The 27,166-nt window shown below is 64.2% G+C and overlaps 3 protein-coding genes across 4 annotated transcripts in view; 1 reads left to right on the top strand and 2 right to left on the bottom strand.

Moving 5' to 3' along the window:
• Positions 1–511: 511 nt before the first annotated feature.
• On the bottom strand, positions 512–7,821 carry ACBD4 (acyl-CoA binding domain containing 4). Its single transcript, XM_039565851.1, has 10 exons — positions 7,684–7,821; positions 7,494–7,614; positions 7,320–7,404; positions 7,129–7,249; positions 4,816–4,929; positions 3,812–3,918; positions 3,062–3,212; positions 1,667–1,830; positions 1,273–1,317; positions 512–949 (listed from the first exon to the last, which is right to left on the bottom strand). The coding sequence occupies exons 1-10, from the start codon at positions 7,751–7,753 to the stop codon at positions 839–841; spliced, it is 1,089 nt and encodes a 362-aa protein (XP_039421785.1). The 5' UTR covers positions 7,754–7,821; the 3' UTR covers positions 512–838.
• Positions 7,822–12,098: 4,277 nt separating this feature from the next.
• Positions 12,099–24,373, top strand: PLCD3 (phospholipase C delta 3). 2 transcript variants are annotated; one of them, XM_039565733.1, is made up of 17 exons: positions 12,100–12,186; positions 12,306–12,915; positions 15,323–15,484; positions 16,559–16,787; positions 16,874–17,003; positions 17,495–17,720; positions 18,331–18,532; positions 18,619–18,763; positions 18,844–18,996; positions 19,072–19,227; positions 19,378–19,413; positions 20,028–20,187; positions 20,973–21,089; positions 21,175–21,323; positions 22,167–22,302; positions 23,505–23,654; positions 23,734–24,373. In XM_039565733.1, the coding sequence occupies exons 2-17, from the start codon at positions 12,555–12,557 to the stop codon at positions 23,820–23,822; spliced, it is 2,601 nt and encodes an 866-aa protein (XP_039421667.1). In that variant the 5' UTR covers positions 12,100–12,186; positions 12,306–12,554; the 3' UTR covers positions 23,823–24,373. The 2 variants fall into 2 exon arrangements, with proteins under 2 accessions (XP_039421668.1, XP_039421667.1); XM_039565734.1 differs by having other exon boundaries at positions 12,099–12,915; positions 19,075–19,227.
• Positions 24,339–27,166, bottom strand: part of NMT1 (N-myristoyltransferase 1) — an 18,289-nt gene continuing 15,461 nt past the window's right edge. The window contains exon 12 of the mRNA XM_039565735.1: positions 24,339–25,935. Coding sequence (XP_039421669.1) covers positions 25,915–25,935 — 21 coding nt within the window. The 3' untranslated portion in view covers positions 24,339–25,914. The remainder of the gene's footprint in view (positions 25,936–27,166) is intronic.

Below are 27,166 nucleotides of genomic sequence, written 5' to 3'. Positions count from 1 at the left end.
AAGGGGGGGCTCCGTGTCACCGCTGTGTCACCAGCGGGGGGAACCTGCCCTGCCCGGCCCTCACACCGGCAAGGCCCCCCCGGCCCGGGGGGAGCGGCCACGGGGGACCCCCGGGGTGGCACCGCTGGACCCCGGGCCAGGAAGGTCCCTGAGGTCCCCAGCCCCTCCCTCCCCTCCCCGCGGGGTCCCTGGGGCTTCCCCACCGCTGTCTCCGGAGCAGGGTGGGGGTGGCGCTGGCACAGGGGGTACGGGGGGCACCGCCACCCCCCTCGCGTGGGGGGGACCCTCAGGGCGGGGATGGGACCCGGCCGAGGGCGCAGGCTGGGGTCTGGGGCAGACTCCCTGCACTGGGCACATGGCAGCCACGGCCAGGGCAGGGCCAGGCAGCCGCCACCGTGCCCCTCTAACATCAGAGGGTGACCAGGCGGGACAGTGGCCGGGCCGGAGCAGGTGGCCAGGCCGGAGCGTTTGGCCGCGGTCCCCTCCCCTCGCAGGGCGCAGGCAGCGGGGCTGAACCGAAAAGGCAACTTTAATTGAGGCAGGTTCGGACGATGTGCCAGCACCCCGTGGCCACCCGCGGGGCCGCGGCCGGTCCCGGTCCGTCTGTGCTCAAGGTTGGGCGGCTGCCCGGGGTCCCGTGCGGGGCGATACCGCCCCCGCTCCCGGTGCTGGCTCTGAGTGTCGGTGCCGGTGCCCGGGGCTGCCCCGCCCGGGCGGGCCCGGCCCGCAGAGCCCCGTGGCTGGTGAGGCGATTCCCGCGTGGGCCCGTGGTGCTTCCCCGGCTCGTGCGAAGCGGGATGGGGAAGGAGCGGTGGCGGTAGCAGCGGGGACGTGGTTGTCACCTCTTCCTGCCCTGCCAGCGGCGCAGCAGCCACTGGGTGACGAAGGGCCAGGTGGCCAGGAAGAGCAGCGTGCGCGGGGACACCGTCAGGCGCCACGGGGACATCGCCTGGCGAGGGGACAGAGAGAGGCGGCGTGGGGAAGGGGACAAAGGTGTCACCGATGTCACCAAACGTCCCCCCGGCCCTCTGCTGAAAGGAGCCACTGCCACTGCTCGGTGTGTCCTGTGTCCTGGTCACATCCCTCCTCCTCTGGAGATCGTGAATCAACACCGCCATCCCTGGGGACGTGTCCCCACAGATGTCACCTGCTTCCCAGCTGAGGGTCCCTTTCCTGACCTCCTGCTGCTGTGTCCCCAGGCCCCCGCAGGCTGCCGGGTGGGCAGAGGGACAGCAAGGCCACCCCACATTGCTTCCTCCACCACCAACTCACCTGTGGAGCAAGTGCCAGGCCAGGGTCTGTCCCAGCCACATCCCCCTGCAAGACAGGAGAGGGTTTGGGGTGCAGGTGTGGCTGGCACCCCCCTTCCAACCCCTGTGTCCCTGTGAGAGGGAGGGAACGGCCTGGAGCGAATCCGTGCAGGGCTCCTGCGAGGGATCCAGACGGTGCAGCTGGGCCAGGACCTCGGGGGCAGTGGGAATGAGGGAAGGGATGGCAGCGAGAGGCAGCAGCTCCCTGCCTGCACCGTAGGCCGGATCAGGGCAGCACCGGCCTCGGCCCCGCCAGGATGTGTCACCAGCCACCGTGGGGGTCCCCACACCCGGGCCAGCCCTGTCCCAGGGCCCGGAGCCGAGCCCTGCTGTCCCAGCCCTGCCCCCGGCCGTACCTGGGCAGCGCCGAGCGTCTCCAGCCGGCTCAGCCGCTCCCGCACTCGCCGCAGCTCCTCCTGCAGCGCCCGCACCGCGCCGGCCACGTGCGCCTCCAGCTCCGCCGGCAGCCCCGGGGCCAGCTCGGGGGTGCTCCCGGGGTCCCCCCCGGCCGGCCGGAGATCTGCGGGCACAGGGCACACGGGTGGCAGGGCAGGCTGAGCACCGCCCGAGGAGCCCCGAGGCTGGCCCTGCCCACCCCGTCTGTCACCCACCGGTGAGCAGTGACTCCCACAGGGCACCTGCCGTGGGCTGCCCACGCCACAGCCGCTGCCAGCCCAGCCCGGCAGCCCCACAGCCCCAGCAGCACCAAGGCTGTCCCCAGGGCCGTGCCCCACTGTGTCCTTCCAGTGCCGTGGTGGTGGCAGCGGGTGGCCAGCCCACCAAGGGGGTGGGTGCAGTGGCGCATGTGGGTCACCTTGTGACACCTGCTGAAGGTGCCAGCACCGGGCAGGACACCCAGGGCCAGGCCTGCTCCTCCCTACCCTCCCCCGGGTGCAGCAGAGGCCCCAAACCAGCCTGGCAAACACCCAGATAATGCAGGCTGTGAGCGGGACACAGGCAGGGACTCGCTGCCAGCCCCCGGGGACAGCCCGGCCCGGCCTGAGCAGCCTCGGTACAACTTCACTGCCAAGGCCAGGCAGCCCGGAAGGGAACAGTGACAGGGGAAAGGGTGAGACAGGTGGGCTGTGCCCAGGTGAGGCGATGGCACCAGTCCCCCGGCTGAGGGTGGCAATGTCACCCCAGGGCAGCCCGGTACGTCTGGGCACAGCGCAGGGTGGCAGGAGGCTCCTCCTGCAGTGGCACAGCTCGAGGCCTGGTGGTCCCCAGCCACCAGCAGCAGTGGTGGGTGGCACTAGGTGAGTGGCACTGCTGTAACGGGCTGTCCCCAAGGCCTTCAGGGCACGGGGCCCAGCACCACCCCCTGCCCTCCTGGGCAGAGCTCACCCCGGCACCACCCACATCCAAAGGCACCGGCGATGTGGTTGGACCAGGGGCAGGAGCTGGGCACGGGGAGCCAGGGACCTGCATTCCCTGCCTGGCTGCTGGAAGGGCAAGCAGAGCATCCTCCAAATTGAGGCAAATTAGTACCAGTGCAGGAAATGGGCAAAGGAAGGGCTGTGTCCTGGAGGGCTGAAGCCACTGAACTGCTTGGGGACCACGGGATGCAAAGACGGGACACTTGTGAATTCCTTCAGCTCCTGATGGCCCAACCCCGGGTGCTGGAGCCTAACTTGGTCCCCTGGGGGTGGTGGCAGCCCCTGCACCCCCCTCCCCGCACAGTCCAGCCCAGCCCAGCCCGTGGGAGGTGGGGGAGCAGCAGGAAGGGGCGCAGGGACAAGCTCTGCACCCACCTCTCTCAGAGCCCAGGCCTGTGAGGTCGGTGCTGCTGCTCCCCTCGGCTCTTCTGCCTTCGCCCTGCTGGCCCTGCCCAGCACTGTGGGGCACCGGGGGCTCAGCCCCAGCCTGCATCTCGTTTGGGGTGAGCCCCCGCACCTGCCTGGCCTATGAGATGGGAGAGAAGGGCCCTGAGACCCCTGCTCCCCTCGCCAGGGCACGGAGGGGGATGCCAGGGCAGCAGTGTCCTTGTGGTGGCATTTTTGGGGGTGGAGGGTGCGTGGGACTGAGGGAAGCTCAGCCAGCACCTGGCTTGAGAGGTGACAGAGCTCCAGCACCCCTGAGGGGAGTGAGGTGCCCAGACATGAGATGGCAAAAGAGGCGGGGCTTCCTCCCTCCTTCCACCAGATCCACCAAGCCTCACCCTGGCACCTCGAGTGCCAAACGTGGCCCGTGGCAGCAGGGAGCAGGGAGAAGTGGCAGCAGAGCAATCCAGGTGGTGGCACCCCTGTGGAGCTGCTGGTCTGGCCGACAGCCCCCAGTGCCCCACCAGAGCCGCACCACAGCACTGGGGGCTGGGGAGGCTCCTCGGCGTCCCCTCTGTGACAGGGACCAGGCTCCAGCGGTGACACAAAGCACAGAGAGGGGCAGAGGGTGTCCCTCCCTGCAGGTTTTGTGAGGCTGCCAGGCTGGCAGTGCCATGCAGAGATGTCTGTGCAGCGCAGGCAGGGCAGGGATGGCAAAGCCTCCAGCACTTCCTCCGTTACCTTCTCAGACTCCATCTGCTCCAGGGTGTCACAGAACGTGTCCCCCTCAGAGTCGCTCGTCACCTGGCTCCCCTCGAGCGCCTCGGGGGCAGGAGCCAGCCCAGCTCCTGGAAGGGAAGCACAGGGCTGAGCCCCGGGCAGGGCAGGGCTGTCCGGAGGGCAGCAGGGGGAACGAGGGCCCTGCATGCCCAGGGCGAGGCAGGAGGAGAGGGAAACTGAGGCACTGTGGGGGAGGGCAGCGGCTCTGTTAACAGCGCTCAGACCATGGCCATGAGTCCAAGGACTGAATTCCCCCTTCTCCAGCCCACAGTGACCCATTGGCACAACACCCACGGCCCCTGGGGCAGCAGTGGCACCAGCAGGGACCCTGCCCAGCTCCCCGGGCACTGCCAGCACCGGCGCTCGAGGGTGGCATGGCCGGGACATCGGCACTCGCTCTGTGACCATATTTGTTCCTGGGGGAAGGCTGGAGCTCAGCGGGAGGAGGAACCTTCCTGCAGCACCCTGCCCACCCCAGGGCACAGCCAGGGGCCCTCGAGGGGGTCACAGGGAGCCAGGGGGTGACTGCACGAGGGGCTGTGAGAGAAAAGCCAGGGCTGAGGTGTCACCAGGGAGGGCCAGGGCTTGGCACTCTGAATCCCGGTGCCAAGCAATCAGCAAACGTGGTTTCAGCCGAGGGAGAACATCCTCACATTAATACCACACTTCCAGGGTGGTATTTTCCCAGTCCATGGGGCAACAGCCCCCCCTTCTCCCTACAACTTAGCAGAGTCAGGCCCCTTGGCACAGGCAGGAGTGAGGCAGAGCCAAACCCACATGTCCAGGGTCACCCCAGTGAGAGCTGGACCCACGAACAGCCCCGTGACGTGGGCAGTGCCTGGAACACCAGCAGGGCTGGAGCAGAAGTGCCTGAAGCCAACAGTTCCGTGGGTGGATGGAGCCCCAGCCCCAGTGCCTGCTCCGTGGGGTCCCTGCCAGGTGCTGGCCACACCAGGGACACCAACCTGGCACGTGCTGCCCGTCCTGCTGCTCGCCAGGCACGGGGTGTCCGGGGCTCTCCGGAGCCGGGCTGCTCACTGGGACATCCTGGCTGGGGCCATCCGGCTGCTCCCGACTCTCTGCACGGAGGGAAGAGGCAGAGCGGGGTCATTCTGTGGGGTCAGAGTTGTGTTGTCCTTGCAGCGCTGGCTCCCCGTGGGTTGGGCTGCCCTGCCAGCACAACTGGGGACACACGGGTGTCAGGGACCAGCCAGGGACCAGCAGCCTCTGCAGGTGCCAGCAGCTGGCAGGGAAGGAGAGGAGCCAGCTTTGTTTGCTGACAGCCCAGGAATCAGTGTGAACTCGTGTGGCTTTACCTGGTGCAGACCACCTCTATCACCCTGGGGTGGCTGGGGTGTCCCTGTCCCCGAGCCCCTGTGGCAGCAGGCAGAGGGATCAGCACTGGTGACTGACAGTGCCAGTCCTGTCCCCTGGCAGTGCCCACGGCCTGCGGCACACCCACGGTAACAAACAGCCCAGCGCAAGAAGTGCTGGCTCAAGAGCCTTGTGTGGGCAGCAGCACCCCAAGGACTGGGGCAGCAGCACCCTGAGAAGGCCCTGTGGAGGGGCCTGCACCCTGTGGAGCCCATGGGGTTAATCCCAGCCATATTTCCAGCGGCCCCCAGGACTTTGCTCCCTGCTCCTGGGCAGGCAGGTGTGTGGCAACGCTGCCCTGCTGCTCTTTGCCTGACCCTCTCTGCTGTTCCCAGCCTGCCTTCGGCACCACAGAGGACCCACAGATCCCCCTGAGGGGGACGAGGGCAGCCACACCCCACACAGGGGGCAGTGCCAGGGCTGCCCTGCTCTGGGATCCTCACCATTCCCAAATCCCCCTCAGGGTGTGCCGTGACCCACGGAGCGGATGGGTGCAGGCAGGGTCCTGTCACCTCACACAGCACCAGGACAGACCTGGCTCCCACCAGCCACGCTCACAAGACTCTGGTGAAAGCACCACTCACTAGAGACGTGTTGGGACCTGGCACCATCCATGATCCGGGTTCCAAGTGCCACTTCATAACGTGTTCTCTTTGTAAATAAACAAAACCAAACCTGCCCACGCTCCCACCTCTGTGCCCAAAAGCCGCCAGAGGCACCTGCCACGCTCCACACTCTGAAATTCCCTTTCTGCCCCAGTTAAGGGCAGCCAAGGCTGTGATTGCAGTGTCTGAAGGCGGGTTTGGGAACCTTTAACACAAATGACTCAACGCCTTCAGAGCTCAGCGCTCCGCACCTCAGTTCCAGCCACCTTGGGCTCGTTCGCCCCACAGGCGCCGCCAGGTTTAGATTTAAGTGACGGTGTCATCTGTAAGTGACACTCTTGAGTGGAGAATGACCAGTTTAGACACAGCTTTTACATTCCAGACAAAAACTAAGTCTGCCTTTTAAAGGGATTCAGCATCAAAATGGAGAACAAAGCGCCTGGGTACCACGGGAGGGAGCGGCCACCCTGGGGCCGAGCCTTACAGACAACGTGGTTTTGGCATCCCTGTTGGGAGCAGGGGGAGACAGGACAGATGCCTGGGGAGTGAATCCATTTGCCAGGGCTCTCCCAAAGCACCGGTGGGTCACGCACCCGCTGTGAACAAGCCCTGGAAGCTCCTGTGCTGCTAAGCCGATCCGCTGGTGATGCCTTTCTGACCTCCTCACCAGCCCCCTGCTCCCCCGGGGGCTCCTCACCAGTCAGACACACCCAGCACAGCCCTGCACTGGGGGTGGGACAGGCCCCCAGCCCCCTCCCAGCACGAGGCAGCAGCCAGAGGCATGGAAAGGGCTGGGAAGGATTCTCCTCTAGCACAAACCGGTCCAAATAATCCCATTTGTCAACCCCTGTTTCTCCACATCCACTCCAGGCAGAAGCTGGCCGGCCTGTCCAGATGTTTACAGCAGCTGAGCCGGAGGTGGGCCAGCGCCAAGGGGAAGCACAGCCTCCTGGGGAGCTGATCCCTGCCCCACTTTGTACAGGGAGTGCGGCCAAGGGCCACTTGGAAGGCAAACGTCAAATCCTCGCCTCAAAGTTTTGCGGAGAGAAAGCCCAGCATGTGTCACACAAAGGCACCCCGGTGTGCCCGAACAGCCCCTGGGCAGCAGCAGCAGTGCCGCGGCAGGGTCGGGGGGATGCGGTGCGTCCATCCCGTGTCCCCCCAGCGAGCAGCAGCAGGGCCCGGAGCCGCTGTGCGCCGTGCCGGGGCAGCCGCAGGCGGGGGCAGCGGGAGCCCGGGAGGGCAGCGCCGAGGGCAGCGATGCGCCGGGCACAGCCGGGCACAGCGGCCCCCACTCACCCCCTTTCCTCTTGAAGAAGGACTCGGGGGGCCGGGGCATGTCGTGGATCACCTCGTAGAGCGGCTCGAAGTAGCGGAACATCTCCTCCGTGGTCTCGTCCATGGGCACGGTGTCGATGACCTGCGGAGGGCCGCGGCTGGACACGGGCACCGCGCAGCGCCCGGCCCGGCCCCGCCGCCCGCCCCGTTACCTTCTGGGCCACCTTCTTCATCTCCGCTACGTACGCGGCCATCGCCTCCTCCTTGGACATCCTCCCCAGGCTGTGCCAGGCGTCCCTGCGGGGCCGGCGGCCGTGAGCGGGGCTGGGGGGAACCGGACCCGGACCCGAACCGGAGGGGAACCGGGACCCCCCCCCGGCTCTTACCACTTGTACCGGCCGATGGGGTCCCAGAAGCCGGGCCGCGGGCCCTGGCAGCACCCCGCCGTCGCCTGCTTGTAGTAGCTGTAGAAGCGCAGCATCTCCTCGTAGGAGGGCCGGTACGCACCTGCGGGACACGGCTCAGCGGGGCCGCCGGCACCGCGGCTGTCCGGCCCCGGTCCCGGCCCCTACTCACCGCTCCGCGGCAGCCCCTGGATCACCTGCACGGCGGCGCGGAACTGCGCTCCGCAGCCCGGCTCCTCCATGGCGGGACCGGCCCCGCACCGGCCCCGCACCGGCGCGGGTTCCTCTCCGTGTGGGGACAGCGCGGGGCCAATCAGCGCCCGCCTTCCATCGGCCCCTCCGCGCCGCGCCCAATCAGCGCCCGCCTTCCATCGGCCCTCCGCGCCGCGCCCAATCAGAGCTCGGCTCCCGGAGCGGGCCCCTCCCGCCCCTGCGCTCCCGGCGCTGAGCGGAGCGCGCGCGCCCCTGCCGGCCGGACAGTGCAGCGAGCGGCGCGAGGGGCCGGGGCGCCGCCTGGCGGGGGCGGGAGGGACTGCAGCGCTGGGGACAGGGACAGAGGGACAGGGACAGAGGGACAGGGACAGGGACTGGGACAGGGACAGAGGGACAGGGACAGAGGGACAGGGACAGGGACTGGGACAGGGACAGAGGGACAGGGACAGGGACTGGGACAGGGGGACAGGGACAGAGGGACAGGGACTGGGACAGGGGGACAGGGACAGAGGGACAGGGGGACAGGGACAGGGGGACAGGGACAGAGGGACAGGGACAGAGGGACAGGGACAGGGACAGGGACAGAGACAGGGACAGAGGGACAGGGACAGGGACAGAGGGACTGGGACAGCGGGACTGGGACAGCGGGACTGGGACAGGGACAGGGACAGAGGGACAGGGACAGAGGGACAGGGACAGGGACTGGGACAGGGGGACAGGGACAGAGGGACAGGGGGACAGGGACAGGGGGACAGGGACAGAGGGACAGGGACAGAGGGACAGGGACAGGGACAGGGACAGGGACAGAGACAGGGACAGAGGGACAGGGACAGGGACAGAGGGACTGGGACAGCGGGACTGGGACAGGGACAGGGACTGGGACAGGGACAGAGGGACAGGGACAGAGGGACAGGGACAGGGGGACAGGGACAGAGGGACAGGGACAGGGACAGGGACAGGGACAGAGGGACAGGGACAGAGGGACAGGGAAACAGGGACAGGGGGACAGGGACAGGGACAGGGACAGAGGGACAGGGACAGGGACTGGGACAGAGGGACAGGGACAGGGACAGGGACAGGGGGACAGGGACAGGGGCAGGGACTGGGACAGGGACAGAGGGACAGGGACAGAGGGACAGAGACAGGGACAGGGACAGGGACTGGGACAGGGGGACTGGGACAGGGACAGAGGGACAGGGGGACAGGGACAGAGGGACAGGGACAGGGACAGGGGGACTGGGACAGGGACAGCGGGACAGAGGGACGGGGGACAGAGACAGGGACAGAGGGACAGGGACAGGGACAGGGGGACAGGGACAGGGACTGGGGGACAGCGGGACAGGGACAAGGGGACAGCAGGACAGGGACTGGGACAGGGACAGCGGGACAGGGACAGTGGGACAGGGACAGCAGGACAGGGACAGTGGGATAGCAGGGCAGTGGGACAGTGCACGGGTACAGTGCTCCAGGATAGTGAAAGATGCACCAGGGTAGTGAAACAGGGCACAGGGACAGAGAAGCAGAGCACCGGGATGGGTGCACCCAGCCAGTGCCTTGGGGCAGGGCACCGGGATAATGGACGGGGAGGGTGAACTGGGATAGTGGAATGGTGCACCGGGACAGTGGGACGGTGTCTACGGGAGGTGCCCAGCGCTCCAGCACCCCTGAACAGCGAGGCTGTGCCCCAGGCCAGAGCCCAGGTATGCATCACTGGGACAGGGCACCGGGACAGTGCTTTGGGACAGTTCTCCAATGCACCAGGGCAGTGCAGTGACACTGCAGCCACATCCCAGGACAGGGACCCTGTGCAAGAGGACAGTGCAATGGGACAGGGACAGAGCTCTATGACACTGCACCAGGCACAGGGACAGTGCCACGAGGTTTCACCCATCTGGGCTGTGCAGCAGGACAAGGCAGGCAGGAAGTGCCAGAGCACAGGGATGCTCTGGGACACTGGCACAGGATGCTCAGAGCAGCTGTGGCTCCCCCTGGATCCCTGGAAGTGTCCCAGGCCAGGCTGGACAGGGCTTGGAGCCACCTGGGATGGTGGAAGGTGTCCCTGCCCATGGCAGGGGTGGCACTGGATGGGCTTTAAGGTCCCTTCCAACCCAAACCAGTCAGGGATTCTGTGATAATCACCCAAGATAATGGGGTCATGCATGGGGACAGCAGGACAATGCACCAGGCATGGGGACGATGCAATGGAGCCACGTACCAAGGGTCCCAGGAGAAAGGACCAGGAAACTGGGACACTGCACTGGGAAAGTTGGATAAAGTACTGGGGGACTGGGATACTGCACTGGGACACTGCACAGGGGATCTGGAATATGGCACCAGGACAGTGTCACCGGGGCACTGGGCAGGAGCAGGATCCCATTGCATGGGGAGGAGACAGCTGGGTCAGGCAGAGCAATTGTAAATTATTATCCAACTTTATCCACAGTATACTTCTATTATATTTTTTATAATATTAATTATTATCCAACAACTAATTATGCTAGTGAGGAAGGGGCAGAATTTGGGGTCTCTGAGCCCCCAAGGTGAAGCTCCTTCCCCCTCTGCTCCAAGGGCTTTTCTTGAAGGCAGGGAGCTCTGGGGACATGGGGACATGGGTGACCTGGCAGAACAAGGTGCCCTGGGCATGTGGGAGGTTCTGGGGTGCCCTGGGGACCACCTGGATCCGGCCCTCACCCGGGGCTGGATGCTGGGATTGGGATGCAGAGCAGCTTTCAGCATCTCTGTGCCAGTTTCATCATTGCCTCACACTCCGGTTTTCCACCTTAATCCCACCTCCAAATCCCAAATCCAAGAGGGGCAACACCCCCCCCCCCTCTAAATCTCATCCACGTCCTCTGGGGAATCTTGCCAGTTGAACATAAATAAATGAAATGAAATAAATAATTTTAAAACCCCAATAAATATATTAAATAAACGCAGTAAAGCCTTTTAAACCTCCGGCCATTTCCAAGCTCTGACTCAGGGCTCCTGCTCGGAACCGCGACAGGGCCTCGCTGGCTCCTGCTCGCGGCGGAGCCGGCCCCGAATCCCGAGCGCTGATTCACGGGACACGTGCTGTGCTATAAGCAGCCGGGAATGCGAGCTGCTGCCTTCCATGGGATCGCTTCCAACCCGCTGGCGGGCGGGAGAAAATAGCAACGCCGCGGGAGAGGAGGAACCGCACCGGGATTTGTTCGTGCTGCGGATTTTGCAGCCAGAGGTGTTTATCCCGGTCATTCCACCGGCTCGAGGCATCTGTTGCTGAATTCCTGGGAATGCAGTTTCAACGGGAGGAAGAGAACTTGGAGCAGAGCCCGGTTATGCGAGTTGCAAGTGCATTTTTGGGGTGGCTGTGGTGTCCCCCTGTTCCCAAAGTATTCAGAAAGAGCTTCCTCCCCCCCAAACACAGCCCAGGCACTGCATGGATGTGTCCCCAGCTGTCCAGATGTTGCAGGAATTGCCCAGGCCTTGAAAATCGGCACTAAAATACTGTCCCAGGCTGCTCAGATGCTGCCCAGATGTCTCCCTGCATGAACAGATGTTGCTCTGGGGTAACCAGAGCATTCCCAGGAATGCCCATTTGTTGCTCTGGGTGCCCAGATGTTGCTCAGGATACACAGATGCCACCCAGGATGCCCAGATGTTGCCATGGATGCCCCAATGTTCCCTCAGCATAATCCAATATCCCCCAGGATACCCAGATGCTGCCCCAAGGGTCCAGATGTCACCCCAGGATACTCAGGGATCACTCAAGGTGCCCAGATGTTGCTCCAGTCTGCCTTGGATCACCCCTGGAGGCCCAACTGCACCGCTGCAGCCCTGGCGCTGGGGAAAGTCACCTCCTCTTCCTGTCCTGTAGCTCCTGGTCCCCACAGCCCAGCCAGGCCTGGGATGGCCTCCCTGTTCCCCTGGACACGCTGGGTTTTTGGGAGAAGCCTGCGGTCACCCATCCATTCCTGCCCCACCCACCCTCAGTGGTGGCTGTGGGAAAACTGCAACCAGGGACAGAGCGAGAGGAAACGGCCCCAAGCTGTGCCAGGGCAGGGTCAGGTTGGACTTCAGGAGGGATTTCGCCATGGAAAGGGTGGTCAGGCACTGGAAGGGGCTGCCCAGGGAGGTGTTGGAGTCCCCATCCCTGGCAGTACCCAAAACCAATTGGACGTGGGGCTCAGGGCTCTGGGCTGGTGACAAGGTGGGGATCGGGCACAGGGTGCACTCGACGATCCTGGGGGTCTTTTAGGTCCTATCCTAAACGATTCTGGGATCTGTGTCTGCAAACACACACACGTGGGGCTCACACGTGAGCCCTGGCACCTCCCAGCTCATGCTGCTGCCACTCCCTGGGTGTGCCACCAGTGGGGACAGTCACCCGGAGGTCCCAGCACCCGCGTGTGGCCCCTCAGCCCGGTGCCACCGGGCCCATGAGCTGGGGACAGAGCCGGCACGGCAGGACTGCGTCCCCCAGGTGTGCTGGCAGAGGGGGTGCTCCGGGTCCCCACTGGCTCTGCCAGGGGTGGCGCTGGCAACCGTGGCCCCCGGGCACACTGGGGCTCCCTGGTGGTGACCGACGTGTCCCCTGGGCAGGCGGACTCGCGGTCCGTCCCGGGACGGACCGGCCCTTCGGACAGAGCGGGACCCACGGTACAGAACGAATGCCCGGCTGCGCGTCGGGACTCCGGCCCGCTCCCGGTGCTGAGGGACCGCGGTGCAGAACGAGCCCCGTGTAGCCCGGTCCCACCCCGGAGCAGCCCCGGCCCGGTGCAGCCCCGGCCGCCCCCGGCAGCCGCCGCTCGCCCCGGGCCGGCACAAACGGTTAACAGCGCCGGGGCTGCGATGTGGCTCCTCCCGGTCCCTCCCCGCGGCCGGCCCCGGTCACGGCCCGGCCGCCAAGCCCCAGTCCAGCCCCAGCCCAGCCCCGACCTCCGCCACCGCCCAGCCCGGTTACACCGGCCGGGGGCACCGGGAGTACCGGGAGCAACAGAACTACCCGGGGCACCGGGAGCACCGGGAGTACCTGGAGCACCAAGAGCTCCGGAGTCCCGGGAACACCGGGAGTACCGGCGGTACCGGCGGTACCGGGGGTCCCGCGTCATGATCTGCGGCAGGAAGGCGCGTCCCGCCGCCGAGCAGCTCCGCGCCCCGTCGGACGGTGCCGGTGGTTCCCGCCGGCCCGGGAGAGCCCTGAAGAAAATGGGTGAGTTCGGGGGAAACGGGGCAGAAACTCCGGCAGGGCTGTGCCAGAGGGGTCCGGGAGGGATCTCCGTGGCTGGGAAGTCCCCGAAGTGGGTGAGGACCCTTGTGGCAGGAATAGGTCCCCATGGCAGGGTGGGGGCCCCCATGACAGAGATGGGTCCCCAGGGACAGAAGGGTTCCCCTGGCAGGGAGAGTCCCCGAGGTGGATGGGTGCCCCACAGCAGGGAAGGGTCCCCCTGGATGGGAGGGGTCCCCAAGGTCACCCCAGAGTAGCTGTGCATCGCCCCAGCCATTGGGGGACAGCGGGGTCGGGGTTTGGCCACGTCACAGGTGACAGGAGCCCCCTTGCTCAGGGTGTTTATCGCCTCCAGGGTTCAGGTCCCACTCCCCGGACCCTCCCCAACACCCTGCCTCAGTTTCCCCACCCAGGGGTGCTGCCCATGGAGCTCCTGGCACACAAGGTTCACTAATCCAGGCAGGGGCAGTGGGTGCCTGGCAAGGTCAGGGTGCATCCCTGGGAGTGGCCGGCCCAATCCGGAGTGGGAGCAGTGGGAAGGGCCAGGTCTGGCCTTGTGCCCCACGGCTTTGGGCACAGGGCTGTGTGCCTGGAGCTGCTGCAGCTCCGTGTGTCCGTGTCTGTGTGTCCCTGTGTCCCTGTTTCTGTGTGTCCTTGCACCAGTGCATCCATGCATCCATCTGTCCCTGTACCTCTATATCCATACATCCGTGTGTCCATGTGTCCACATGTCCATCTGTCCCTGCATCCACGTGTCCGTACATCCTGGCGCCTGTATGTCTGTGCATCCCTGTGTCTTGGAGCACCCCTGTGTCCATGCACAACATGTGTCTGCCTGTCCATGCATCCATGCTTGTGGATCCAGGTGTCCGTGTGTCCTCGCAGCAGTGCATCTGTGCACCTGTGCATCCGTACATCCCTGCATCCGTGTCTCCATGCATCCATACATCCCTGCATCCGTGTATCAGTGCATCCCTATGTCCACGTGACCTGTGACTGAGCATGTGTATCCATGCATCCGTGTGTCCATGTGCCTGTATCCAGGCACCTGTGCATCCATCTACCTGAATATCCGTGTGTCCATGCGTCCCTGCATCCATGTGTCCATGCGTCCCTGCGTTTCTATGTCCATGCATCCATAAGTCCCTGTACCTGAGCATCCATGTGCACCTGTGCATCCACACACCTGTGCCCCTGTATCTGACAATCTGTGTGTCCATCCCTGTGCCCGTGCACCTGTATCCATACATCCATGCATCCCTATGCTCGTGCATTCACGTGTCCATACCTGCCCTCCATCCTGCACCTCGGGCAGGATGTGACCCACGTAGGAGGTGGTGGCAGCTGGTGGCTGCATCCCTGAGGCCATGGCTGGCTCAGGATGTCCCTGTGAGCCCCAAAACCACCCTTTCCCAGCCCAGGAGTGGAATCTCCGTCCAGAGCAGGACATGGCCGCTGGGGATGTTAGGAATGGCTGCCAAAACAAAAAGGGAGGAAATAACCACTCCATGAATGGCTGAGGCGTGGGCCCACGAGTCCCCCGAGTCCATCCCGTCATTGTTCCCAGCCTGAGCTCCCCTGCTGGCACCGTCCTGGCACTGTCCATGCAGGATCCGGACGGCTTTGCTGGGATTTAGCAGCTGGGCTGTGTCACTGCTGTGTCCTGTCCCCCTTGGACAGCCACACAGTGCTCCAAAGGGGCCCAAGGGCAGTGGCTTGTCCTGTCTGTCCTCTCCTGCCTGTCCCATCCCATTCCAACCTATTCCTGCCTCATCCCATCTGTCCCATCACATCCCATCCTGCCCTGTCAGCCCTGTCCTATGGTGTTCTATCCTGACCTGTTCCATCCCATCCCATACAATCCTGCCCCATCCCAATCTGTTTGTCCCACCCCATCCCATCTGCTCTGACCCATCCCATCTGCCCCATCTTGTCCCTGCCTGCCCTGTCCCATCCTGTCCTGTCATGTTTGTCCTGCCCACTCTGTCCCATCCAGTCCAGTCTACCCTACCCCATCCTGTCCAATCCTACTTGTCCCATCTTGTCTCATCTGCACTGTCACATTGTGTCATTCATGTCCCATCCCATCCCATCCCATCCCATCCCATCCCATCCCATCCGCCTCTCCTGTCTGTCTCACCCTGTCCTGTCCCATCCCTCCATCCTGTCCCATGCCATGCTGTGTTGTTCTGTCCCATTGTGTCTGTCCCATCCCATCCCATCCCACTGCATCACATCTGTCCTGCCCCATTTATCCCGTGCCATCCCACAGGATACAGACGTGCACACAGGTGTGCACCAACCCCCCCCTCCCAACCCATACTCCCAGTACCCCCCTAGAACTTCCAGTGCCTCCCAGACTCCCCCAGTAGCCCAAGGCTGGTCCCCACAGGTCTGACGGAGGATGAGGACGTCCAGCGGATGCTCCGGGGGTCCCTGCTCTGGAAGGTCAAGGCCAGGGGGGGCTCCAGGGAGCGGCTGTTCCGCCTGCAGGAGGACGGGGTGACCGTCTGCTTCGAGGGACGCTTCGGGCGCTCCCACTCCCCCCAGAGCTGTGAGTGCTGGGACTGTCCCGTGGGGGCTGGGGGACACCGGGACACATCCTGCACCAGCATGACTGCAGGGAGGGCCAGGACCCGGGCAGTGCCCCAAGCCCACCCCTAAAGCCCTACCAAGAACCTAGACCCCTACCCAGACACCCACCTGGCACCCAGATCCCAATCCAGGACCTAGTCCACAGCCTTGGACCTGGACTCCCACACAGAATCCAGACACCATGTGAGACCCAGATCCCAGTCCAGGAACCCCATCTGGAACCCAGACCCTACCCCAGGACCTGGATCCCCACCCAGAACCCAGACCCCACCTGAGTTCCAGACCCCAGCCCAAGACCCAGACCACAGCCCAGGACCCAAATCCCCCAGTGAGAACCAGACCCCACCTGGGCCACGGAACTCCACAATCCAGACTTGGCCCAGACCTCCATCTGTGACCCAGATTCCTGCCTGGATCCCCACCTGTGACCTGGACCCCAGATCCCCACCCAGGACCCAGACATCCCCCAGCACTCAGACCCCAGTCCAGGACCTGCACCCCAAACCTGGGATCCAGACCCAGACCTATGAATCCAGTCCAGAATATGGACCCCCACCCAATACCTGAACTCCAACCCACTTCACCTAGTGGCTCCCAGAGCCTTCCAAAACTTTCCAGGGCCTCCCAGTACACCCCATGCAAGAGCCCCCACCCGTCCCCGTGCCCCCTGGGCTCAGCACAAGGTCCCGTCTCCATCCCGGCCAGACTCTGTCCCCCTCCCCGGCATCACCCGTCTCTTTCCACCCTCTTGCCTGGGATGGGTGCCTGGAGCTGGCACCGCTGCAAGGCGGCTCCATCCCCTGGCAGCGTCCCCGTCCCCATCCCCGCAGGGGCAGCGGCCGCGGTTCCTGTCTCGCCTGGGATTAGCGGGTTAAGCCCGGCTGCGGCACCGACAGGAGCCGAGCCCTGTGCCCTGGGGCGCCGCGGGGGTGTCCATCAGCAGCCAGGGTGTCTTGCAGGATGCTGGCGGGTGGGTGACCCGCCGAGGGAGCACGTCCATCGTCCCTCCCCACCCCCGCGCGTGTCCCCGCAGTCTCGGTGGCGCACATCGAGGCGGTGCGCGAGGGTCGCCAGTCGGAGGGGCTGCGCAAGCACGGGGCCGCCTTCCCCGAGCGCCACTGCTTCACCCTCGCCTTCAAGGGCCGCCGCAAGAACCTCGATCTGGCCGCCCGCGGCGAGGAGGACGCCCGGCACTGGGTGCAGGGGCTCACCAAGCTGATGGGGCGGCTGCAGGCCATGAGCCAGATGGAGAAGCTCGACCAGTATCCTTTGAGGGAGCTCTGGGGGCTTGGGGACAGGCTGGGGACAGCTGTGGGTGACACCAGGTGGTTTCCTTACCCCGGTGCAGTTGGATCCATGGGGTTCTGCAGCGAGCAGACAGGAACAAGGACAACAAGATGTCCTTCCGGGAGGTGAAGAGCATGCTGAGGATGCTCAACATCGACATGGACGATGTCTACGCCTCCAAGCTCTTCAAGGTACCGGTCCTGTTCTGCACCACCCACACTGCTGTCACGGGGAGGGAATCACTGGCTCCTTCTCTGCCTTCCCCAGCACAGAGAACTGACAAACTCCCCACACCCAAAGCCACCCACGGCCATCAGTGGTTGGGTCCCATCAGGAGCACGTGGTGGAGTGGGGTGAGGTAGGGTGAGCTGTCCCAGCCACTCTTCCGTGTGTCCCCAAGGTGTGGTGTTTCTCCCCCATGGAGAGCTGTCCCTCTGGGCATCTCCAAAGGTCCCTTTCCACCTGAAACTGAGGCACGGAGCTCGGCTCTGCTCCATCCTGCAGTGGAGGGTCAGAGGGCTCTGGGTGGGGGAACAAAGGGGCCATGCCAGTAGCTGAGCCCCCCAAACTCATCACACACACATCACCAACTCCAGGGGACAGGCAGAACAGGGTAGGGGGTGGCTGTACCCTGTCCACACGGGGAGGGGATGGTCCCTGAGCTTGGGCTGTGTCCCATCAGGAGTGTGACCACTCGGGCAACGAGCGGCTGGAGGGCCGAGAGCTGGAGCTGTTCTGCCGGCGGCTGCTGCAGCGGCCGGAGCTGGAGGAGCTTTTTGGGTGCTACTCAGGCGAGGACCGGGTCCTGTCAGCCGAGGAGCTGCAGGATTTCCTGCGGGATCAGGGCGAGGACTCCAGCCTGAGCCAGGCCCGTGCCATCATCTGCACCTATGAGCTCAACGAGAAGGGTACGGCTGAGGGTGTGGGATAACGGGATGGGCACTGCCAGAGCCACAGGAGGGCATGGGTGGGGTAAGGATGGGGCTCTGATTGGTGGTGTCACCCCCCAAACTGGCATGGGGTCCTCCAAGGCTTGTCCCGGGGTCCATTCCCAGAGTGCCCCCAGTGTCAGCCATCCAACACATGGCCTGGTGGACGCGACACTGTGGGACAGGGGATGTGAAGGTGCGGGTGGACAGCAGGTGGCCATCCATGTCTCATGGGCGATGTGATGCCAGCTCGTATGATGTGACACTGCTGAGGGACTTCTGTCTTCCTCAGGTCCCACCATGGCAGGTCCAGGGCGAGCATAGCACTAGGAGGACAGGGGACATCATGGTGGGGACAAAGGACCTCTGTGTCTTTAGGGTGTCACAATAGTACCCTTAAGGTAGATGTGGCACTAGGAGGGGGGGACATCAGGTGGGAGATGGGACACAAAGGGCACCTCCACATCCCCTGGGTGCCACAGTGCCAGGTCTGGGGGTGAACATGGCACCGCTGGGACCTCCGAGTGGGGAAAGCCCCCAGGGCGCCACCCTGCCAGCACCATGTGACACCTGGCACCGTGTCCCACAGCCAAGCAGCAGGAGCTGATGATGCTGGATGGCTTCATGATGTACCTGCTCTCTGCTGCCGGGGACATCCTCAACCAGGAGCACACCAAGGTGCACCAGGACATGAGCCAGCCCCTGAGCCACTACTTCATCTCCTCCTCCCACAACACCTACCTGACCCGCAACCAGATCGGCGGCACCAGCAGCACCGAAGCCTACGTCAGGTGGGTGTCCCCGGTCCCCGTGGAGCCCCAGAAGGTCCCGTGGCTCGAGGGTGACAGGGACCCCCATGGTGACGGTGTGCTGGCAGGGCGCTGAGGGCAGGGTGCCGCTGTGTGGAGCTGGACTGCTGGGAGGGCTCCGACGGGGAACCTGTCGTCTACCACGGCCACACTCTCACCTCCAAAATCCTCTTCCGCGACGTCATCGAGAGCATCCGCGACTCCGCCTTCGAGGTGAGGCGGGGCCGGCAGCCCTGGGTGGGGCACTGGGTGCTGGGTGCGGGGTGCTGACCGCTGCCCGTGCCCACGGCCAGAAATCCCCCTACCCCGTCATCCTGTCCCTGGAGAACCACTGCGGGCTGGAGCAGCAGGCCACCATGGCCCGGCACATGAAGGCCATCCTGGGGGACAAGCTGCTGACTCAGCCCCTGCAGGGGCAGGACCCCCACGATCTGCCCTCACCAGAGGTAAGGCCACCTGCGCGCCCACCGTGGTGTCCCCATGTCCCCTCCAAGCCCTTAGCTCGGCCCTGCCTCCTGTAGCAGCTGAAGGAAAAGATCCTGGTGAAGGGCAAGAAGCTGCCAGAGCTGTGGCAGGAGCCCCGGGGTGTCACCTCCCTTCTGGACCCCAAGGAGGAGGAAGAGGAAGAGGAGGAAGAAGAAGAGGAGGAGAAGGTGCAGGAGAGAAGCCCCCGGCGGGTAAGAGACTTCCCCAGGGATGTGGTGCTGGGGGACCACGGCATCCTGGTGGCCCTGATGGATCAGAGCATCCTGGTGGTGCTGGGGGACCGCAGCGTCCTGGCACTGTCCCAGCATCCCCCTGTGCAGCCCTGCTCTCTCCTCTTTCAGTCGCTGCAGTCGCTGCAGGAGATCAAACCTCTGCAGGTGGGCCATGGGATGGAGCTGGGGTGGCCGATGGGGCAGGTGACATGGGGGTGGTGAGTGGCTGTCACTGCTGGGAAGAGGGGACCGAGCTTGGGGACCCCTCAGTTGTGCCTCCCTCTTCCCCTTGGGCTGGGTGGCCTGTTTGTGGGGTTTCCAACACTTGGATGTCTCTGTCACTGCAAGTTCTCCATCATGTTGGGCCTCCATCACATCCAGGGTGACCTGTTGGGGTCTCCATCACTCTGGGGTTTCTGTCACCTCAAGTATTCCATCATCTCAGGGTGCCCATCACCTCAGGTTCTCCAGTACTTTGGGGTTTCCCTCACCTTGGGGTCTCTAGCATCTTGGGCTGTCCATCCTCTTGGGTTCTCCATGACTTCAGGTTCTCAACCAGCTTGGGTTCCCCACCAGCCCCATGTCCATCATTCCATTGCCTCAGGTTCTGCTCCACCTCGGGGTCTCCGTTGCATCAGGATCTCCCCTACTTTGAGGGTCTCCATGGCCTTGGGGGTCTCAGCACTCAGCACTAGCAGGGGAGGGGGATCTGTAGACCCTCGGGCAGGCAGGTGGCCACTGGGGCCAGGGTGTCCCTGATGCCACGGTGGCTCCCACAGGCCAAGGACGCGTCGCAGGTGTCCCCGGAGCTGTCGGCGTTGGTGGTGTACTGCCAGGCTGTCCCCTTCCCCGGGCTGGCCCAGGCCCTGCGCCACCCCCAGCCCTGCCAGATGTCCTCCTTCAGCGAGAGGAAGGCACGCAAGCTCATCAAGGAGGCGGGTGAGGGCCACCAGATGGGGACAGGGATGGGGACAGGGTGGCTCCATGCTCCTGACGACACTGGGATGCAGGAGGGGCTGAGAATGGTGGGCTCTGTCTCTGGGGTGGCTCCATGGGTGGTGGTCAGGGCAGCCCTGGATGGGGGACGCTGGGCTCTGCTGGCAGGGTCTGGGGCCAGAGGCCAGGGCTGGGGTCACACGACCAGGACCAAGGTCTGGGACCACGGTTTAGGATGTGGCATCTGGGTCCAGGGCCGGGGCTGGGAATAAGGTCTGGGTCAGAGTCCAGGGACTGAGGTCTGGGGTCAAGGTCTAGGACTGGGGGTAAGGGTCAGAATCTGAGGTCAGGGCCTGAGATTAACATCTGAGTCAGTGTTCAGGGTCTGGGGTCCAGGATCAGTGTCTGGGGCCAGGGTCAATGTCTGGGGTCAAGGACTGGAATTAGGATCTGGGTCGGGGCATAAGCTTGGGAGTTTTGGAGTCTGAGGTCCAGGGATCAGAGTCAAAATCTGGGGTCAGGGTCTGGGTTCCATGGTCAAGGTCCAGGGTCAGGGGTCTAAAGTCAAGGTGTGGGGTCAAGGTCAGGATCCAGGGTCAGAGGTTTAGGGTCAGGGGTCCAAGCTCAAGGTCCAGGGTTGGGGTCTGAACCCCAGGGTCTGGTTTCAGGGCCTGGGTCACATTTCAGGCTCAGGGTCCACCCAGCTGGGCAGGCTCTGTCCATGTCCCTGGGCCCCCCAGCAGCACCCGAGGATGCAGTGGCCCCTCTGAGCTGTGTCTCCCACCCAGGCCCGGCGCTGGTCCGGTACAACGCCCGCCAGCTCAGCCGCGTGTACCCGCTGGGGCTCAAGATGAACTCCGCCAACTACAACCCCCAGGAGATGTGGAACGCTGGCTGCCAGCTGGGTGAGACCCCCAGAGCCCCCCATGGCCTGGCACCCACCCCCAGAGCCAGCACCCACCCTGACACCCTGTCCCGCTGCCCCCACAGTGGCCCTCAACTTCCAGACGCCGGGGTATGAGATGGACCTGAACACCGGGCGCTTCCTGCCCAACGGGCGCTGTGGTTACGTCCTGAAGCCCCTCTGCCTGCGCAGCCCCCCCGGAGAGGGGTCCCGGCGCCTGGCGCTGCACATCAGGGTGAGGACAGCCCACGGGCCTGCCCCCATGCCCGGCTGGGTGCCACCCACGTCCCTGCTGGGTCACACCTATGACATTCCAATGCCCAGCCAGGTGCCACTCCCATCTTTCCCCAGGTGACACCAGCCCCACTCCCAGCCAGGTGCCACCCATGTCCCCTCAGGGTGATTGATGCCAAGCCCATGTCCAGCCCGGTGCCACTCACACACCTTCTCCTGGGTGCCACCAACCTCTCTTTTGCTGGGGACACTGACCTCCCCTCACATCTGCCTGGGTACCACCCATGTCTCTACTCCTGGGTGACACCAACCCTGTCCCCAAATCCACCTGGTATCAACCATGTCACCTCCTCCCCGCCCCATCCCCAACCCCAGCTAAGTGGCACCCGCATCCCTTCTCGTGGGGACCCAGGCACATGTCACTCATGTTCCTTCTCCTGGCTGGTACCAACTACCTCCCTCCTCTTCACCCCATCCCCACTCCTGGCTGGGTGCCACCTGCTGCCTTCTGGGGACACCAGCCCTGTCCCCACACCCAGCCATGTGCCACCTACGTCCCTTCTCCTGGATGGCACCAGCCCCCTCCCTCCTCCTCACCCCATCCATGCTCCTGACTGTGTGTCACCCATGACACTTGTGGGTGACACCAACCCTGTCCCCCAAATCCAGCTGGTGTCAGCCACTGGGTGGCATCAGCCACCTCCCTCCCTTTCACCGTGTCCCCAACCCCAGCCAAGTGCCACCCACATCCCTTCTCCTGGGGGCACCAGTCCTTTCCCCACACCCAGGTCCCCCTGGGCCCCCGTGGTCCCCGTCCCCTGGTCCCCAGCTCCCTGTGCCACAGGTGATCACAGCACAGCAGCTGCCCAAGCTGAACAGGGACAAGGGCAGCTCCATCGTGGATCCCTTTGTGCGTGTGGAGATCCACGGGATCCCGGCTGACTGCGCCAAGCAACAAACCCACCACAAGCTCAACAACGGTGAGTGCTGGCACCTGGGCACCCCTGGGGACACCCCTGGGGACACCCCTGGGCACCTGGACCCATGGGGACACTCCAGGGCACCCTGATCCCCGTGAGGGACAGTCCCTTGGCTACCCAGGCCCAGCACTCACTGCCAGCTGAACCAGTGCCCAGGACATCCCAGTGCCCTCTGTGCACCCAATGCCCCCTCCCCAGCACCGCCTGATCCCCACCAGTGGCAGGGTCCATCATGTCCCAGTCCTTCCCAGTGCTGCTCCCTTACGGCCTCCAGTATACCCAGCCCAAGCCCAGTGTGATGCCCACCCTCCCCAGTATCCACAGCCCCAGTATGACCCCCGTTCCGCCAGATTACCCCGCCATGGCCCCAGTGTTATTCCCATTCTCCCAGTATAGCCCAGCCCAACCACAGTGTAACCGCCATTCCTCCAGTATATCCCATCAGAGTCCCAGTATGATCCCATCCCTCCAGTATACTCCACCACAGTCACTGTACAACCCCCATTCTCCCAGTATAGCCCAGTCCAGCACCAGTATGGTCCCATTTCCCCCAGTATACCCCATCATGGCTCCAGTATGACCCCTATTCCCCCAGTATGACCCCTGTTCCCCCACTACACCCCACTGCAGGCACAGTAGGACCCCTTTTCCCCAGCACACCCCATTGTGGCCCCAGCATGTCTCCTGTTCCCCTACTGTGATCCCCATTCCCCCAGTATACTCCACCACAGCTCCAGTATGACCCCCTTTTCCCCAGCACACCCCATTGTGGCCCCAGTATCACCCCCACTCCCCCAGCCTGCCCCAGCCCCCACATCCCCCAGTGCAGGACAGCAGCTCAGCCAGGGCAGGGGCAGTGCACAGGGGGGTCCTCCTGGGCCCTGCGGGGCACTGGGTGGCCCTGGTGGCCCCAGTATCCCTGGTGGCAGCACTGGGGACCACGCCGGTCCCTGCAGGGTGGGGCACTGCCCCAGCATCAGCACGGGGGGGTTCCTGGTCCCCGCAGGGTGGTGGTAGCCCCAGTAGCAGCACAGGGGGGTCCCTGGTCCCCGCAGGGTGGTGCTGGCCCCAGTAGCAGTACAGAGGGTCCCTGGTCCCCGCAGGGCGGGTGCTGGTCCCGGTGGCCGCACAGGGGGGTCCCTGGTCCCCGCAGGGCGGGTGCTGGTCCCGGTGGCCGCACCCACCCCCCGCTGGTGCCGCAGGTTTCAACCCGCGCTGGGAGGAGACGCTGCGGTTCCGGGTGCGGGCGCCCGAGCTGGCGCTGGTGCGCTTCGTGGTGGAGGACTACGACAGCACCTCCTGCAACGACTTCGTGGGGCAGTTCACGCTGCCGCTGCCCAGCATGCGCCAAGGTGGGTGCGGGTGCCACCCCGCTGCCCTCCGGGGACGGGGACAGCCCCTGCCACCCGCTGAGCCCCCCTCTGTCCCCAGGGTACCGCCACATCCACCTGCTCTCCAAGGACGGCGCGTCCCTGTCCCCCGCCACGCTCTTTGTGCACGTTCGATGCAAGAGCCTGTGAGGTGCCCACAGGAGGGACATCCTCGTGTCCCCAAGGTGCCCATGGGAGGGACATCGTGTCTCCGTGCAGGGGACAACAGGCTCCTCCATGGATGGGCACGCTGCGTGGGGACAGTCTGGGGACACCCCTCACCTGTCTGTGCTGACAGCAGGGCTGGGAGGACCCAAAGGGGTGGGGGCTCCCCTCCCTGTTCCCCAGTGCCACCCAATCTGCTGGTGCCCTGCTCCTCCCCTCCTTGAGGGGACAGAGATGCTGTGACAACCAGGATGGGTTCATTGGCCCAATGACAGCCCAGCACAGCCCCACAGGGGTGACATGGGTGACAGCAACCCCCAAATGTCACCAGTCCTGGCCATGCTTGATCTCAGCCCCTCTCTTGGGGTGCAAGGACGGTGCCATCGCCATGGAGTCCCTGAGGGGACCCTGCCACCACACACACTCCATTGTGCCCGGGTGGGGACACATTCCCGACCTCTGCCCTGGTACCAGCAACAGTCACAGATTTACACCCTGGGATCAAGCCAGTCGAATAAAGGTTTTATTTTAACAGAGCCTGTCCCAGTGTCCCTGTCACGCCCCAGGGCCCCCATCGTGGGTGGATCAGGGCTGAACCCACCCCCAAACCAGTGGTGCCCTGGGGAGCTGCCAAGCACCCATGGGTGCTGCACCCATGGAAGCTGGGGGGATTCATTGGAGCAGCCCTCAAACCTGCCATGGGGACAGGGGAAGGATCCCACTGGGTGTCCCCCACCCGCACCCAGCCTTCCCTAGCCCAGGACAGCAGGGACACAGGAAGGGACACAGAGGTACTTGCATAGGTGACACAGGACCCCAAGCAGGGGGGGATGTGATGGCACTGCCAGGGGGGATGTGATGGGCTCCTGGTCCCCACCGAGGCCCCACAGGTCCAGGCTGGGGTGGGCACAGGCTCTCAGGGTCCTTGGTGCCGTGGGGTGTGACAGGGACACGCAGGGACAGGGAGGCGTGGGAGTGCATAGACGGGGTCTTGGCCTTGGTGTGCAGCTTTGGAAACCTTTGGCTGGGCAGGCAGGAGAATCTCGGAGCTCTGGGTGGACAAGGTTCATGGCATGGCAGGAGGCTGTCCGGGCACTCCTTTCCCAAAAGATCTCGATGGGATGAAGGTTTTCCATGAAAACGTTTCCTTTATCTCGGCGGATCCCACGGCACGAGGTGACAGCGGGAGCTGGTGGTGGAGGCACCGGGGTGGGTGGGGAGGCTGAAGCTCCGGGGTGATGCTGTATCCGTATTTCCATGCTTCCAGAGAAAAGCAGCTGAGCAGAGAGGCTGGAAGTGTGGCAGGGGCAATGGAGCATCCGCCGGTGCCCGCAGCCCCACGGGGGAGGCTGAGGGGAAGGAGCCCCAGGAGTCCCAGCAGCGCGGGGTGTGCCAGACACGCTCCGGAGCCGAATGCCCCCCGGATCTTTGGGCGCTGCTGCTCCTCGGTTCAGCACTCGCCCCGTCAAGCAGGAAGGGTTGGAGTCTCCGTGGCTGGGCAGGAGATGGGACAAGGCATCGCTTGCACAAATAGCCCTTGGAAAGGAATCTCGACGTGCTCCCGAGCCCGCGGGGAGGGGCCCTGTTTAACGGAGTCAGGAGCAAACCAGGGGCAAAGAGCCGAGCAGGGGAGAGCCCGAAGCACTCTCGGGGCAGGTGGGAGGGTTTGGCCACTGGCCACCACGTCCCAGTGCTCCAGCACGCCGGCGCCGCAGCATCAGCCTCAGCTGTCCCCATGCAGAAAAGTCCCGGTCCAGCGGCCCAGTGGTGACCTTCAGCAGCCGAATGCAACTCATGGCAGTTGGGAACAGGAAAGATTTAAAATATATATAATATATACTTTTATTATTCACCCGTGAAATCCATTATATGCCAATCATGATCTAGTTTCAGCAGTTACATTCCCTTGATCATGTCTTTACGAGGATGCAATTAAACCAAACAAGGAGACGGCTGACGGCAGCGGGGGCGGCGGCTCCAGTCCCCCTCTCCCGGCGCGGGTCCAGCTTTGGCAGAATGGATGAGGGCAGCACCTCGGCAGGCCCGGCTCCTCCACGCTCTCCTGGCAAGGGCTCCCTTACTGCAGCACCAATCCGACCTGGGAGCAATGGAAATGGAGTCAGGACGTGTCCTCTGCTCCGATCCCAGCTCCACGTGGACGCAGCTGGGAGGGCTCAGTGCTGTCTGTGTGGGTTTCCCCACTGGTTTTGGGATATTTGAGAGCAGCAAAGCCCTGCGTTTGTGGCTGAATGGGCACATGGGCCCTGCCCAGCTCTGATCTGGGGAGGTGACCAATGCTTGGGGTGTGACAAACCCCATCAGGTTATGAGACAGCCTTGATTCATGAGCCAAAGATGTTTCTTTCTGAGCTCATGATGAGTAGAGGGATGGAACACCTCTCCTATGAGCTGGGGTTGTTCAGCCTGGAGAAGGCTGCAGGGAGGCCTCAGAGCCCCTTCCAGTGCCTAAAGGGGCTCCAAGAGGGACTGTGGACAAGGGCCTGGAGTGACAGGACAAGGGGCAATGGCTTCTCACTGCCAGATGGGATATTGGGAAGGAATTCCTCCCTGGGAGGGTGGGCAGGCCCTGGCACAGGGTGCCCAGAGCAGCTGTGGCTGCCCCTGGATCCCTGGCAGTGCCTAAGGCCAGGTTGGACGGGGCTTGGAACCACCTGGGACAGTGGAAGGTGTCGCTGCCTGTGACAGTGGTGGAACAAGGTACTCTTTTAAGGTCCCCTCCAACCCAAACCATTTTGTGACTTGGGAGAAGCTGCTTCCCAAGAGCCTGGTCCTGGACATGTCCCTGCACAGGCAGCTGGCACTGCTGGGGACTCTCCAGGATGTGCTGGTGGCTGGTCATGTGCTCTGACCCAGTGGACCCAGAGGCAGCCCCACCACAGGAAGCATTCCCAGCATCAGGGTCTCCCACCCACCAGCGCTCCCAGGGATTGCTGACACCTCCTGGGGACCTCCCGGGGCATCCTAGGAGGCTCAGCAGGTGAGTGAAGCTGTTTTAGGGCACATAGGCTTGTGCCCAGAGACAGACCTGGCTTCACACCAGGGAATCAAAGCCCTGTGACTGCCATCAAGGCATTAATTAGCTGTTAAGGCATTAATTAGCTGTGATGTAGCTGGGCAGATTCTCGTTCTCAAGCACCATCCTCTGCAAGGTGACTGTGGACTGGAGAGACGCTGAATCACGTCTTTGGGGTGGAGGGACAGTAGCAAGCAGGTGCTGCCTCAGAATGGCCCAGGGCAGGCAGAGCGGGCTGCAGCACAGCTCTGGGAGCAGGTCAGTGGGGAACAGGCTGCTGGCCCTCCAGGCTGCTG

Source organism: Corvus cornix, chromosome 27, assembly GCF_000738735.6.
Source record: "Corvus cornix cornix isolate S_Up_H32 chromosome 27, ASM73873v5, whole genome shotgun sequence".
Lineage (NCBI taxonomy): Eukaryota > Metazoa > Chordata > Aves > Passeriformes > Corvidae > Corvus > Corvus cornix.
The sequence above is the reverse complement of the archived record's forward strand: the minus strand, read 5'-3'. Positions and strand labels throughout refer to the sequence as shown.